Raw genomic sequence first — 14,074 nt, forward strand, 5'->3', positions numbered from 1 at the left:
AAATCGTCAATGATTTTGCATAAATGATCCATATCATTAAATATATCTCAAAACCTTGTAGATGAACACAACATTGATGGTTATAGTAAAGTTAATCAGTTACTTTTTAAATCACAGCATTTCATGATCACATCATTATTATCGCTACAGCAGGACCTCCTTCGTTGTTTTACTTAAATACAAATGTGTTTTAATTACAAATCAGCTACTTTTCTTTTTCCTAATGTTTATTCAATATTACCTTACCCGCTTATGTGCTCTATCACTTAAACTACATGATTTAGTTTTTTTGGAACAATCAAGCCAAAGGTCTGAGTGTTCCATTGCATGCCATGCTGTGGCAAATTGGATGTCCAAATGATCCTCCCAGTGACATAAAGAGAGTACTTTGCTTTGCTTTTTTTCTTCCCAAGAATCTCACATTGCTCTTTATTGCTTGAACAGCTCCACCAGGGGAAACCGTTATGATTTGGCATGGGTAGCATGCAGGCAGAGACACCCATTTGGGATAATTGCTCTGAAATGTGCTTATGTAGAGGTGCCTGAGGCAACAAACTCACCACAAACATAATAACAGTTTTAGTTGAGCAGTGGAAGAAGTTTTAGAGGGAGAAGGAAGGAGGCGGAGAGGAACAGGGAGAGAGGGAGACGAAGAGGCTGAGAGAGAGGAAAAAGAGGAGTTTATGCAAGAAAGGTCATCTTCTGAATAGATGCTTACACTGCTTTATTGTGTAGACAGCATATATACCAGAGTGCACACTGAAGAACACGCTACAAGGTTGCCCTCTGTACTTTTCAACCCTGTTGTGGTTCTAAGTTGTGAAGTGAATTTATCTTTGCTTTTGTTATATTTATGAAGCTGGATAGCGTTTGGAAGTGAAGTGGGGTCAGTGAATTGATAGGACACAGCTGTCCTTCCTCCCCTGTGCAGACATTTCCCTTGGGGACATATTTGCACACATGCACAGAAACACACACCTTCCATTGAGGTGAATTTGTCGGTCCCCTGGTGCCGTGGAGACAATGTCACATTCCCTCATTCTGTAAAACACGCTCATAACACTATTGCTACCTAACTGGCAAAAAGTTTGTCTGTCATGCCCCGCTAGCTTAGCGCTATGTGGGGAATATGTGTGAGTGTGTGTGTGTGTGTGTGTGTGTGTGTGTGTGTGTGTGTGTGTGTGTGTGTGTGTGTGTGTGTGTGTGTGTGTGTGTTGTCAGTTCAACCCTCGAGCGGTTTGCTTTAATCTCCTTTAATTTCATTCTCAATCTTTATGGAAATCAACTCTCACAACCAGCTCCTCATTTCACCATCTCCCTAACTAATTAAGACCAGGAAATTGTTCCTGGAATTGGCTTGCATGAGAGAAGTGTGTCTCAGCCCCTCAATCACTTCCTCATTCTCTCCTTGCATCTGTAGTTGTTGTTTGTTCTTTTGGTGCATATACGTGTGTGAGTCTGTGTCTGTGATTGATCCGTCTCCGTGTATGCGTCGTGCCTGCGTGTTAGTCTCCATCTCCTGTGTGTATTGTCCTCGCTGTGACAGTATCTCACTGTCTCTGTCGCTCTCTCTTTGTCTTTCAGTATCAGTCAGTGTACGCATGTCTCTCTGCGTGTTGTGTGGGTTGCCATGTGGTGGATTTAGGGCTAGAGCTTTGGGTGATTACTCCCATAATGAACCATCATGCTCTGTTCAGGCTGTCATCCCCCACAGGGAATGACTGTATTATGAAGTTATCATTCGGCCTCAGAAATACTCTGTGTCCTCACATAACTATCTTCACCAATAGAGCTCTCCACACGAATTCTAATGACGATAAGAATTATATTACATGAAATGAAACCTAGTCATTCGGGTGGGAAGTCGGTCTGGAGAATTTGGGAAATCTTAGGGCTGTATCTCTAGAAAGCAGACGGCGTGACCACCTGTCTTTACTCACATACAGGTTCGTATTTCAGTTTAAGTAATTAAGTACTTTTTAGAGGTGAGTTTGTATGCCCAAAACTCTTTGTATTGCCTCACATACAGAGACATTGCTAACATGTATTATATTTCTGCTGTAAGCATGCACATGTTAGAAATACACAGGCCCACTAATTCTGGATATTAGTTATTTTAGCATGTATGAACTTCCGACTATACTTACATCACAATATAGCATATACACACTTATTATATGCCAGATGCCATTCCCAAGATAACTGCAGTATGAACAGGCACGATTCACATCAGTAACATTATAATTTATATGTTTTTAAATGTGAAATATCTCAAGCATAACCACATGATGCATTTTTTTGTGAAAGCCACATTTATCAGCTGTCACCAAGTCACTCGTCTGTTCGAATTGCATTTCAGAGCATTGGTCATAGAGCTTGACAAATGGTTGCACTATTCATTAAAACAGCCAAAACACACAGTGACAGTGTGAGTTGTCTTACCTTAAAACGGACATTTTTCCTCAAAGGTTTCTGTGCAAAATTTTCCTAGACTTTATTTAAATACCTACATTCAAATAGCAAATATTTCAGCTTGAGATAAAGTGGAGGTATAACCGTTAACTCTCAATGTGAGCACATTTCACAATAATAGTCCTTCAACATTCATTAATTCACCACAGTCCCTTTTGCTTCCCCAGTATTTGAGTCTGTCTATGTGAATTGGGAGAGAGTGATTCATGATTAAACATTCAAACAGTTAAATACAACTCAATATGAAATTCTGAAGTTCTTATACTTTTTGTAAGCTTAGGCACATTGTATCTCTCCCCTTATCTTTGTATAGGCTTGGGATTTTGATAAAGGAGATGTAATCTAGATTGATGGCTCAGAGGTTTTTATGGATTGCTGGTTGGTTTTGATAAAGAAGCAGATAAATACAGATGGTACAAGGTGGACTCCCTGACATGAGCTTCTATTGAGTGGTTTGATATAAAGACTGTGGTGGACATGTACAAGTATTTAGGTAAAGACCAAACAGGTGGTTTTGGTATTAGGAAAGAGTTTGGTGGTCCTGCTGTGTGCTGCCAACTTCTCCCCTACTCCTCTCTCGCCCTGCCTCTCATCTTTCAACCCCCCACCTGCTGTCCCCCCATTTTACCTCTGCTTCTCTTTCACCCCTCTTCAATGTCTGATGGCCACTGTAAGGTGACTGTCCTGATGAAATACCCAGTTAGTTACTCTGAGTCGACCAGTTTGGTATTAAAGAAATGTTCTATCTAGTGTGTGTTTGTGTCTGTGTGTGTCCACAAATGATGTACCCCAGCTGATGGAAAAGGTGATTAAGAGGACACCTGGGAACCAGGCGAGGAAAAGGACACAAGGATAACACACACACACACACACGCACACAAACACACGCTGTGTCCTCCTATGGAGGTTTTATCCGTATGGTTTTAAAAACTAAAGGACAGAGGAGAGAGAGGAATTGTCTTCCACAGCTGCCGCCATCCTTTACAAACTAACAAAGTGACTCTCAAACTCTTCAAAGTGAAAGTTTTTGCTTACTGCTGTTGATGCTGCCATATCAGAAACCTCTGGATAGCACTTTGAAGTACACAGACCATGTTTCTGCAGATACAGTATGTAGCCAATGTAATGAATCATCGTTACATTTGCAATATGTGAAACTTTATCATCCAGTTACCCGTTTTCCTCTCCAATACATATACATGTATGTCCAATACCCAACTAAACATTTGTAGCTATGTATTCAGTTTTGAATGGATACAAATTTTGCAGATATTTTTATCCAGATCATTTAGAGTCTGATCAGATATCTGATCATAAACCTTTAGGTTGCACCCAGAAGCTTAGATGAAAAAAAACTCCATCCCCTCCATATGTTACTATTTATAAATCCATCAAACTATCGGATCAGCATCATAAATAAAGTCACCTGCTAAGCCCGCAAAACTGCCCCCCCTCTCAGGTTACAATTTGTTTTACGGCCTTTTCGATGGAAGGCTAATTATTGTAACATGTGTTAAGCCCAGCTGCCAATATGGGGATATATGCATTCAGTATGCTGTATGGCAGCAAACTAGGGAGGTGAACAGAAAAAGTGAAAGACAAGTGTGGTCTCTGACAAAACTGTATTTAGCATTAAGATCAGTTGAACAGAACCGTCCCTCCATCTCTCCATTTATCCATCCACACACTAGAACGCCTTCAATCCATCCTCCTTTCTTTTGTCTTTCTGTCGGTCTTATTTAAATGTCTAGTTCATTGTTTTAAAGTCTGCTGCTGTGAGCATTTTTTCCCTCCAAAATGAAAACAGCTGAGCCCTCTCTGAAACGTTCTGTTGAAGAAATGGCAGTGCATTCCACGCTGCTTTGTAATGCTGTCATTTATCACAGCATGTGGACCATTAGTGTGAATCATTTATTGTCTTTGGCCTTTCTTGAGATCCCCCCCACTCTGGCATGTCTATATGGAACGACAGCAAGGTTAAAATATTGTGCGAGTGTGATTCGGGGGGTGAACATTGCAACAAAGCAGCCTGTGTTTCTTGTGTGAAGCAGCTAAAGCACACAAAGCATGATCAGCTTTGTGTGTGTATAAAACAGTTTTAACTTAATTCTTAACATGCAAATGTTGAGTATCTGTGAGTGTGAGTGTGCATGTAACCCATGTCAGCATTAGTTGCCTCTAAGAATATACAGCTAAATGTTTTTCCCTGTTGTTTACATTTCTAAAGTGACAGGAGAGTGGGAGAAGTCAACATATGCACGGCTGACTTCAACCACCAACTCCATAATTACTGTGTCATTGTTGCCGCGGAGATGACGTAATGAGCCCGCTTTACAATGACACAGCACCATCTCCTAAATGGGCCCCCTCACTGCTGAATCACAGAATGCTTCTGCAAAATGGCCTCCCACACAAATCCACTTTCCATTGGGGCTTTTTGCTTTGATCAGTGTGCTGATCCGTGAGCTTTTCCACCGGCTACTTGAGCATCATTTACAATACCATATCATAACAATATCACTCCATTTAAATCAATATGTTATCCAGTATCATTATGATATAATCCTTTCATCATTTTTGTCATAGTCTCTCTGGCTTGCCTAATAACCTGTCCTACAGTAGTCATTAAGTTTCCTGTCTCTCTTTGTCTCTTTCCCCAGACCTGAAGAAGGCATTCGAACAGGAACCCCTGGGAAAGGAAGTATCTCTGGAGCAGGAAGTGCTGTTACAGTGTCGCCCTCCAGAGGGCATACCAGCTGCTGAGGTATGTGCAGCGTTATTGTTAAGCTCCATATGAAGTGAATGTGAAGCAGAACGTCTGATTATGAAAGGATTTCTAGAAAAGAAGGCGAGAGAGTATGAGATGGGATGTCAACATGAAGACAACCGAGGGTGTGAAAAGGTGTAAAAAATAAAATAAAAATAGGAATCAAGTCATTGAATCATCAAACTGTGAAAGGCGGACAGCAGAACATTGATGGGTGCAGGCACTCTTTCACAGTCAGTGGTTGGAGGGTGTTCTGAATAAAAATGTATTTCAAACCTTTTTCATGGCCTTTTCAGTTGTGTCTCAACTGGTCGGACTTAATATCTCAAAATCAAAAATACAGCAACTGCAAATACCTGCTCCAACCTGAAATAGTCCTACATTTTTATTTGTTAACTATGTAAATGAGACAAACATTTGCCTTGTTTTTAGACATTCCCCAAAACATGTTTTAAAAAATATAAAGCATTGTAACACATTGCAAAACCACGTTCATGTTGAATTGTCACGTTGGAAAATCAGGGGAACAGCCCGAATCTCGTTTTGAGTGACAGTTGCTTGAAAGCTCTGCTGCAACGAGGTAACACTGATCCAAAGTTTAAACTTAGACTTAAATGTCCCCAGAGAGCCAATTTGAGTTGCAGCACAACTATGTCAGAGTTTGGAATTTAGGGTAAACCTCTGCAGTCTCTCTCGCTGTACCTGAGCTTTTCACAAAATAATGAGGATAATTAACGGAAGTTGATTGCCTGCTTTTCTCAAAAGGACTGGGAAATACTATCATGTACCTTTGCATTAGCACAGATGTAAATATTGGTGGTAAGTGAAAAGAAGAGAATAAACTTGCAGGGAAAAAAGCACAACTGGTTAAGTTCACTTTGGGAGATGTTACGTTTGGGGCCTAGTAAAATCACTAAATCATTATTTTGGCCATTAAGGAGGGTTATTTTTGCTCAAGAACACTTTGATAAGCAAAACCGATTTTTTGATATAAACAGGTGTGGACTTTGAGTAAATTCACATAAACATAAGTGTGGTAAACACATACATACTCTCAACCACACAACACAACCCTCCTCGATGTAAGAGAATATTGTGTACATGCCGCTACTACATTGTCAGCACATCTACATTTTATGCACTCATCGAACGTGTCGTGCAGTGAACATCCACTTTAGGGAAGCAACACGTGTCACTTCCACTCCCCGAGGGCCTTAACTACAGTGAAGAACCTCATTCGCAATTCAGATTGTTCTTTACTTTCCAGGTTTCATCTGGCTGCGTTCCCTACTGAATGGATAAAAAGACATAATTTCATTTAGTTGGTCGCTGGGGGAAAAGCAGCACAGCACTTGGAGAGGGCTGCGCTACCGGATAAGGAGCCTTTGAGTCAGTTTTTCGCTCCTCAGGGTTTGATAGTCGTTTTCAATTGCAGCTAAGTACACAGCTCCCCTGAGAGAGGGGGGAGAACTGAAGGAGAGGGGGCAAGGGAGGCACTCAGACAGACCGCTAGAGTGAGGGAGAGTGTGTCGGGGGAAAGGTTGAGGTGAAGATGGGGCAGAAAAAGAATTAGACAGATGGTTTGGAATAGAGTGATCTTTTCTTTTCCCCTTTACTTTGGGAATTCTCTGAGGTTAATCAAGCATCATGCATACATTGGTCATAGTGTGATCTAAGTTTAAACAGTAGGAGCCCCCATAACGTGGGACTATTTTTAACTCATTCTGACACAAAACCACATTCACACTCACAACTCACGCTCCTTCATCTTGAGACAGATCTCAATGAGTCATTACTATTACTGCTGTTTCATCTGCTTTCTTTATTTTTGATACCTGTTTGAACACAATGCATTAATGCACAAGCACACACACACACACACACACACACACACACACACACACACACACACACACACACACACACACACACACACACACACACACACACACACACAACACTGAGAGCTATTTTCTAGTGTGTTCAATTTACTACCTTTTCCGTTCCTTTCTCCTGTCATAATGGGATCTCAGGGTAAATGGATTGGTCTGTATCCCCTGCAGTACATCTATGCCCAAGCTGATTAGAAGGATTTAGTGTTAAAACCTGCTGATGACCTCAGGTTGTAGCTCTGCCTTTCCTTTTTATTTTATTTTTTATCTCCTTTGACTTTCTGTTTCTCTTTGCTCTTATCATGTCCATTCTCTTTGCCATTCTCATTTTCTATTTCCTTTTCTCTAACTCGCTCCACACATGCACTCATCCACACACACACACACACACACATACACACACACACAGACAACCATTTTTTTGGTTTGATTGACAGCTCTGGTGTCCTGTGACCTCTCTAAAAATGTTCTAATATTAGCGGTTGCGGTTGCCGTGTCGACCAGTTGACGACTGTTGTAAAGCTGTCAATGTGATGGGGTTGGTGCCCTGATACGTGATACCCACATCGTAATGCCCAGCTGGCATCACGTGGCTGTCAACATGCCACACCAAAGCATTGACTCCTTAAACACACGCACACACGCACACACCCACACACATTAAAGCATGAGAAGAGGTACACTCAGGGACAGATTAGCTAGGGATCATTTTAAGTATTGCGCAACTGTTAGCCTTGAGAGGTCAGGGTCAAACAAATCCAAGATTGCAAAGAAAATGACTACACACCAACCCATGCACCATTATTTCCTTTTCACTTTCCTCTGACAGTACTGCTCTTGTCATCAGTCAGTCTCCTCTGTGTTTTTTTCCCCTCTCTCTTTCAATCTAAAGCTCCTGAGAGACATAATTTGAGGCATTGTGAAATCCTTGAGAAACATCTAAATCTCTTTAGACTGTGATAGAAAGCCTTTAAAAGCTGATGGAAAGCTATTGGATTCAGCAGGGAGGGTTCAGCAGTTCAACAGGAAAGGCTTTATGGACACAGAGGGTGAATTCAGAGAACTTGCAACAAGTGCAGCACAATGTTCACTTTCGATGAAAAGTAAGATTTGATTTTATACTTTTTCTTCTTCTTCAAGAATAACTTTTCTGTTTCAAGGTCACCCAAACTCAGGTCTTAGAAATATCCACTGAAAGCAAGAAGCACTGTAAAATTTAGATCTGAGTAAGAGTGAACTGGTTTTTCTTTTCCCACAAATATTGTGAGGTTCATTAGGATACTGAGGGAGCAGAAATAGGCAGCAGCCTGACAGCAACAATATATTTTTTATCTTGAAAACCAAAGAGTAAGCTCACAGGCCAGGCAAAGCCAGTAGACTCCACATAGCAGGTGGGGTTATGTATTTATGTGTGTGTGGGTCAGTGTTTGTGTGTGTGTGTGTGTGTGTGTGTGTGCGTGTGCGTGTGTGTGTATAGGTGTGTGTATGTGTGAGACTGTAAGTGTCCATGTGAATATTTGTGTGTGTGTGCCTGTCTGCGTCTGTCTCTGCATGTGAGTGATTACCCCAGCTGCAGTGAAATAAACACATCAGTGTGTGGTGACAGGAACTCCACGTGTCTATCTATAACACACACACACACACACACACACACACACACACACACACACACACACACACACACACACACACACACACACACACACACACACACATACACACAGAGTCAGACAGTAACTGGATACGTGTCTGGAGCCTGGTCAGGTTCCTGTCACATTCTTAACCACTCAATCCACACTTAAATTAGCAAGTTATCCACTTATGCTGGCTTATGAGCAACCTATACATTATCTATTAGTGAAAGATTTTATAATATATTTTACTTTATTTATATCACAATAAACTTCAAGTGAAATTGTATTGTAAAGTGCACCAGGGTGGCATAGGGAGATTGTCCTTGGGATTTACATTGCAGCTCCAAGCTTCATTTCAAACCAACATTCAGCACTGTTTGTCCTGCTTAAGTGTCCTTTAGCAAGACACGCATTCAGCTGCCAGCTCCGAATTTGCTTTAATAAAGCCGATCGAAGCCAGCAACTAAGGCAGTACACATACACTATATAACCAGGAAGTAGCTGGGACATTCATGGTGTACAAATGTGTGTTTGTGTGAATACAGGAGGCACACCTCACACAAAACACAAACACATTTGGCCTCCCTCGCAGTGACCGTCAATGTCATTTTATGTGAATGACTTTCTGCGTTAACCGTTGTGGAAAAAGTCCAGACACAAGCATTTGTGTTTATGTGTGTGTGTGTGTGTGTGTGTGTGTGTGTGTGTGTGTGTGTGTGTGTGTGTGTGTGTGTGTGTGTGTGGTGTGTGTGTGTGTGTGTGTGTGTGTTTGTGTATGGGTGTGTCTTGGTGTGCATGAATGACTCCTTGTGATGCAAATCATAGCAGACTTTTCTGTCAGAAGGCATCAATGGTGCAGTTTGGCTAAAACGCTAACAGCTACCTCACTCTCACACTCATACAGTAAACTGTACAAAGACACAGTGAATTTCAGTCCCTGAAGTCACCATTGTTAATGTGTCATATGATGATGTTTACTAGCAGAGTCTATCTGGATGTTATAACATCGGTGGTGGTGGAGTGCTTTAAATGGACAGTGAAGGTGACAGTGTGAATTAAACTGTCCAACAAAAAAGACATGCTCTCTTCCTGTGCCCACAGATGGAAGCAGATCTATTGGATTCCTTTAGCTCCAAACCGCTTTTCGTTCTTACTGGAACTCAATGTTCCTCTCAGACTCACCGACTAATGCTTCAAATTCTGCAAGATAAATAAAATGCAAGTTCTGAATACATCCAAACTGTATATTTCCCCAGAACATACCAATTCTTCCATTAAAAGCTCTGTAAACAGATTTAAGAAACGCTAGTATAATGTCTTTTTTTATTTCTAAATAAATACAATTGAATATACCCGAAGGGATAGGAATGGTCTATAGATATAATTTGTTGTATCAAATAAAGCACTGGATCCTCGCTTAGATTTGCAAAATGTTGTGACCACCACACCAGAAGATAAAAATTCATTTCATCCCGGCACTCTTCTGGAGAAACACATGTGTGTGTTTCTGTGCACAAAAACAATTTATGTAATGCTTCCTCCCCAATAGATCCTTACCTTAATCCTCTTTGAGCTAGCATAGTAAGCCCCACAGCTCATCTCCCATCACATTTTACCTTGATCCTCAACCTCTGTCAGAAATCATCACCGTAATCCAAAGATTAGTCAGCAATCTCTTTTTTTTTTGCTGACTGCATAGGTGAATTATTGAAATGGTGTTAAGATTATTAAAATGCTGTTGTGATGGTCTCTAACTGCAGAGTAATTTACAAATGGGGCGGATGAGGAAGGATGTCTCCTGTGATGTAAAGCTATTGTTGTTGGTTGTTGGTGTTGTCGAGAGGGATTGTGACCATTATCTAATGATGTGTGTATTCCCCACACATGAATCAACATGCACATAAACACACATACAGTAGGCTTTATCTCTTTGACTCCTTCACTCCTTGTACTGGGAGAGGTGCAGTCTTTTATAACCACTTGTATATAGTAGTCAGTAGATAGTCAGACTTGCATACACACATACACAGGAAGAGGGAGAAGGCATGTATACAGTCCATCTCCTGTGAGCTGAGATTTAAGGAGCCTTGAGAGGCCTTTTATCCAGTGATAAGCCGTGTCAGTAGATTCAGAGAGAAGCAGACTGCAGAAGTGCATTGGAAATGTGGATTTTCTCAGCATAAGCTATCGAATCTCCTCACTGTTAAACCGACTAATCTCTCTGTATTTTTTTACAGTCAAAAAATAAGTGTCTAAGGTTGCTCGTTTTCTCAGTAAAGTTATATTTGTATAAAACTTTTTACAAAATCATCTGACCCGGACATTTATTTTGGCTTTCTCACAAGTGGAAAAGTTCTGCTATTTCAGCAGTGACTGTTACTGCGAGCACTTACAGTGCATCTGTCTATCCTTAAGGCCATTTAAGGAAACCAACAATCAAAATTCAATAAGAGAAGCTTCTCATTACATTTAGTCGCCCTGGGTTTTGTCTCCTAACTGGCGACTCAACCTGCATTATTTTCCTCCATCTTCATAGAATACAGAAAGTATGTAGGCCAGTGATCATATGCACATTTAGTTCTCTGTGGTCTGAGGTTTGAGTCTTTTTCAGTCTAGGACTGTGTTCTCTGTGAGTGTGGTATGTAGAGGGTTGAGTGGGTGCTCGACTCAGAAGTATGAGACTAGGAGATAATGAAGGCGTTTGCGTAGATCCCCTCCACTCCCCCTTAATTAGGAGAAACTACTCTCTCCCCTTTCATTACACATGCAAAGGCCCTGGCAACACCGTAGGATAGTCCACCTTCGTAATTAACCCTGTTTTAATGTCTTTCTGGCAGTGACATAGAAAGGGTATTAAATGTGCTGGTGTCGAAACGCTGACCCTTCACTCTTTTTTTGTAAGTAATGCTTATCTGTTGACTGTTTCCACTGACTTTCCGTGTTAGATAAAACCTTGCAAAGTTTCCCATCTCAGCTATATCTATGTCTCCATTTCCGTTCACGTCTTTTAAAACTTCCTCACACTATTCTGTGGACTCTTGTCTCTTTTACACTTTGTCTCTCTCACTTTGTCACTATAGCTGTCTCTCTTTCTTGACACAGTTCTGAGACAAAGCTTTGGATTGATGGTGACATGACAGTGTAGAGTGTACTGCATTGTCTGGCGGTGAGGCCGTGCTGCCCTGGGCAGTCCTGACAGCGTTGTCATGGATGAATGAACGCACTGTTTTGACACTGGGTGCGACAGTGTCAAAAACAAAACTCTGTTCTGTCCCGTCAAGTTGTATGAGTTGTTAGACCTTGTAAGTCTTTAAGGAGCACAAAAAACTTAGAAATTTGTAAAGTTGTGCTCATGAGCTGGTTTGTGCATATGTTAATGTAATACAGAGAACATTTTAGATACGTCTTTATCAAAAAATGTAACACCTAAAAATAGGCCTACTGCTTGCGAGAATTGAGAGATAATTTTATACACTTAACTACTCGAGCAATTGGGACAGTAAATTCCTCATTTGTGACCAAGACTGAAAATTTTTAATAAGCCAGGGCTTTGAATAATTGCTACCAATTAATTGCTTTAAACTTACATAACTATTCAGTTAAGTAGTCTTCAGTGAGTTACTTAAGGAGGTCATTGTCGGAGCAATTCATATTTTCATAAATGTGTCTGTGTTGATAACAAAACATTATTAGATGATGAGTGTGTTGAGCAGAGAATATGATTACAATGATATGTGATCATGACATCTTTTACTGCCATGACACAGTTTGTGTTTGTGACACAAAGTGTGTTTGGTGATGTAAAATCAAATATTACTACATTGTTGCTGAGCTGTATCAACCACGATACTGCATACCAACTAGAATTGTATTGAATCATCGGCTTATCAAACACTGCCAAGAAGCAACTGGCTCTATTGATGCTTTGCTGATTTCATGCATGATTCTTTCAAAGGTAGACGGCTCTAGTCTTTCTTAAGTGTGACCTTTCAGAGGCCGATGTATAGCACTTAGAGATAAGATGCTCATTTAGCTCTTTCGGGAACCATAAACAGGGAATATGCTGCTCATGATGGCACCTGCATTCTTTTTTGTCAGTTAAAACTGTGAAATCAATGCTGCAGTTTGATGCTCAGCAAATGCAGACTTGTATCAAAGATATTGACCAATGCAGGTTAATAATTCTGCTTCATAATGTACTATAAAACATCACTATCATCAACTCAGTCAGGGAAAAGAACAACTCTGCAGAAACCCAATTTGTAATTGATTATTCCTACGACAGATGCAAATAACGGTTAAAGTTAGGTTACTAGCATTTTCAGTTAAGGCTTGGTTTGGGGAAAATCATTATCATAATACAAATTTTTAATAAGCCAACATTCATTGTTGAACTCAGATCTCTGGTGTCAAACGCGTTTAACCCCCATTCATCACCCGATCCTCTGTACGCTAACCAGATTAAGGACACTGAGTATTACGCATTTGCACTTGATTTGAACATAGATCTACTGCTTAATCTCCCAATCTGAATGTAATTGAAATAGGCTGTTCTACATGGACATTTTGCTGTTTGTTTCCCATGATCATACTTCACTGTTCATCCTTCAACAAAATGCAACACCACTAAACAGGGAGGTCTCCCATAGTTCAGCTGACCCGGCTAATAAAGCAAAGCTGATTTTGTTGTTGGGCGGTTTTAATAACACTGGAGAGCTGGAGAGTCAATTAAAAAGGATTAGCATGCCCCCAATCAGCTCAGAGCCTCTTCGTGCTTTAATAATTATGGAGTGTCATTAGCACTCCTACACTGTACAGTGAATCAGCTTTGACATGTGCGCACACACACACACACACACACACACACACACACACACACACACACACACACACACACACACACACACACAGACCTAGACATGTGCATAAATGCCTGCATACATATACAACTGTGTGTTAGAAAAGTACTAAAATGGTTGGCTTCCAAATTATAACACAAATATACTGTATACTTTACATGTATTTTATACACAAACACTATATATTTAATCATTTTCTTTTAAGGTTAAAAAAAAGGTGTTTTCGTTAACATTTATCAGGTTTTATTTTAAGCATTTTTTATTAAAACAGGTAGGAAATATATTTTTTAATCAAAATGAAGGGACGTATAAACGTGGCATAATTTTGTTAAAAAAAATATATATTTTTGAATAATTGATCAATCATAAATAGTCAGTTTGTTTTCATTCAGCCCTTATTAAACTATTGTGATTTTATCATGAACCCTGCTTGTAATGTCTGACACACTG

At 40.3% G+C, this 14,074-nt stretch overlaps 1 protein-coding gene across 1 annotated transcript in view; it reads left to right on the top strand.

Annotated features, from left to right (window-relative positions):
- The window catches only part of unc5ca (unc-5 netrin receptor Ca), a 172,286-nt gene that overhangs the window by 107,048 nt on the left and 51,164 nt on the right, over positions 1-14,074 (top strand). Inside the window, exon 4 of the mRNA XM_054610704.1 lies at positions 5,133-5,236. Within this exon, the coding sequence (XP_054466679.1) occupies positions 5,133-5,236 (104 nt within the window). The remainder of the gene's footprint in view (positions 1-5,132; positions 5,237-14,074) is intronic.

This window comes from Anoplopoma fimbria, chromosome 13 (genome assembly GCF_027596085.1).
Source record: "Anoplopoma fimbria isolate UVic2021 breed Golden Eagle Sablefish chromosome 13, Afim_UVic_2022, whole genome shotgun sequence".
Taxonomy (NCBI): Eukaryota; Metazoa; Chordata; class Actinopteri; order Perciformes; family Anoplopomatidae; genus Anoplopoma; species Anoplopoma fimbria.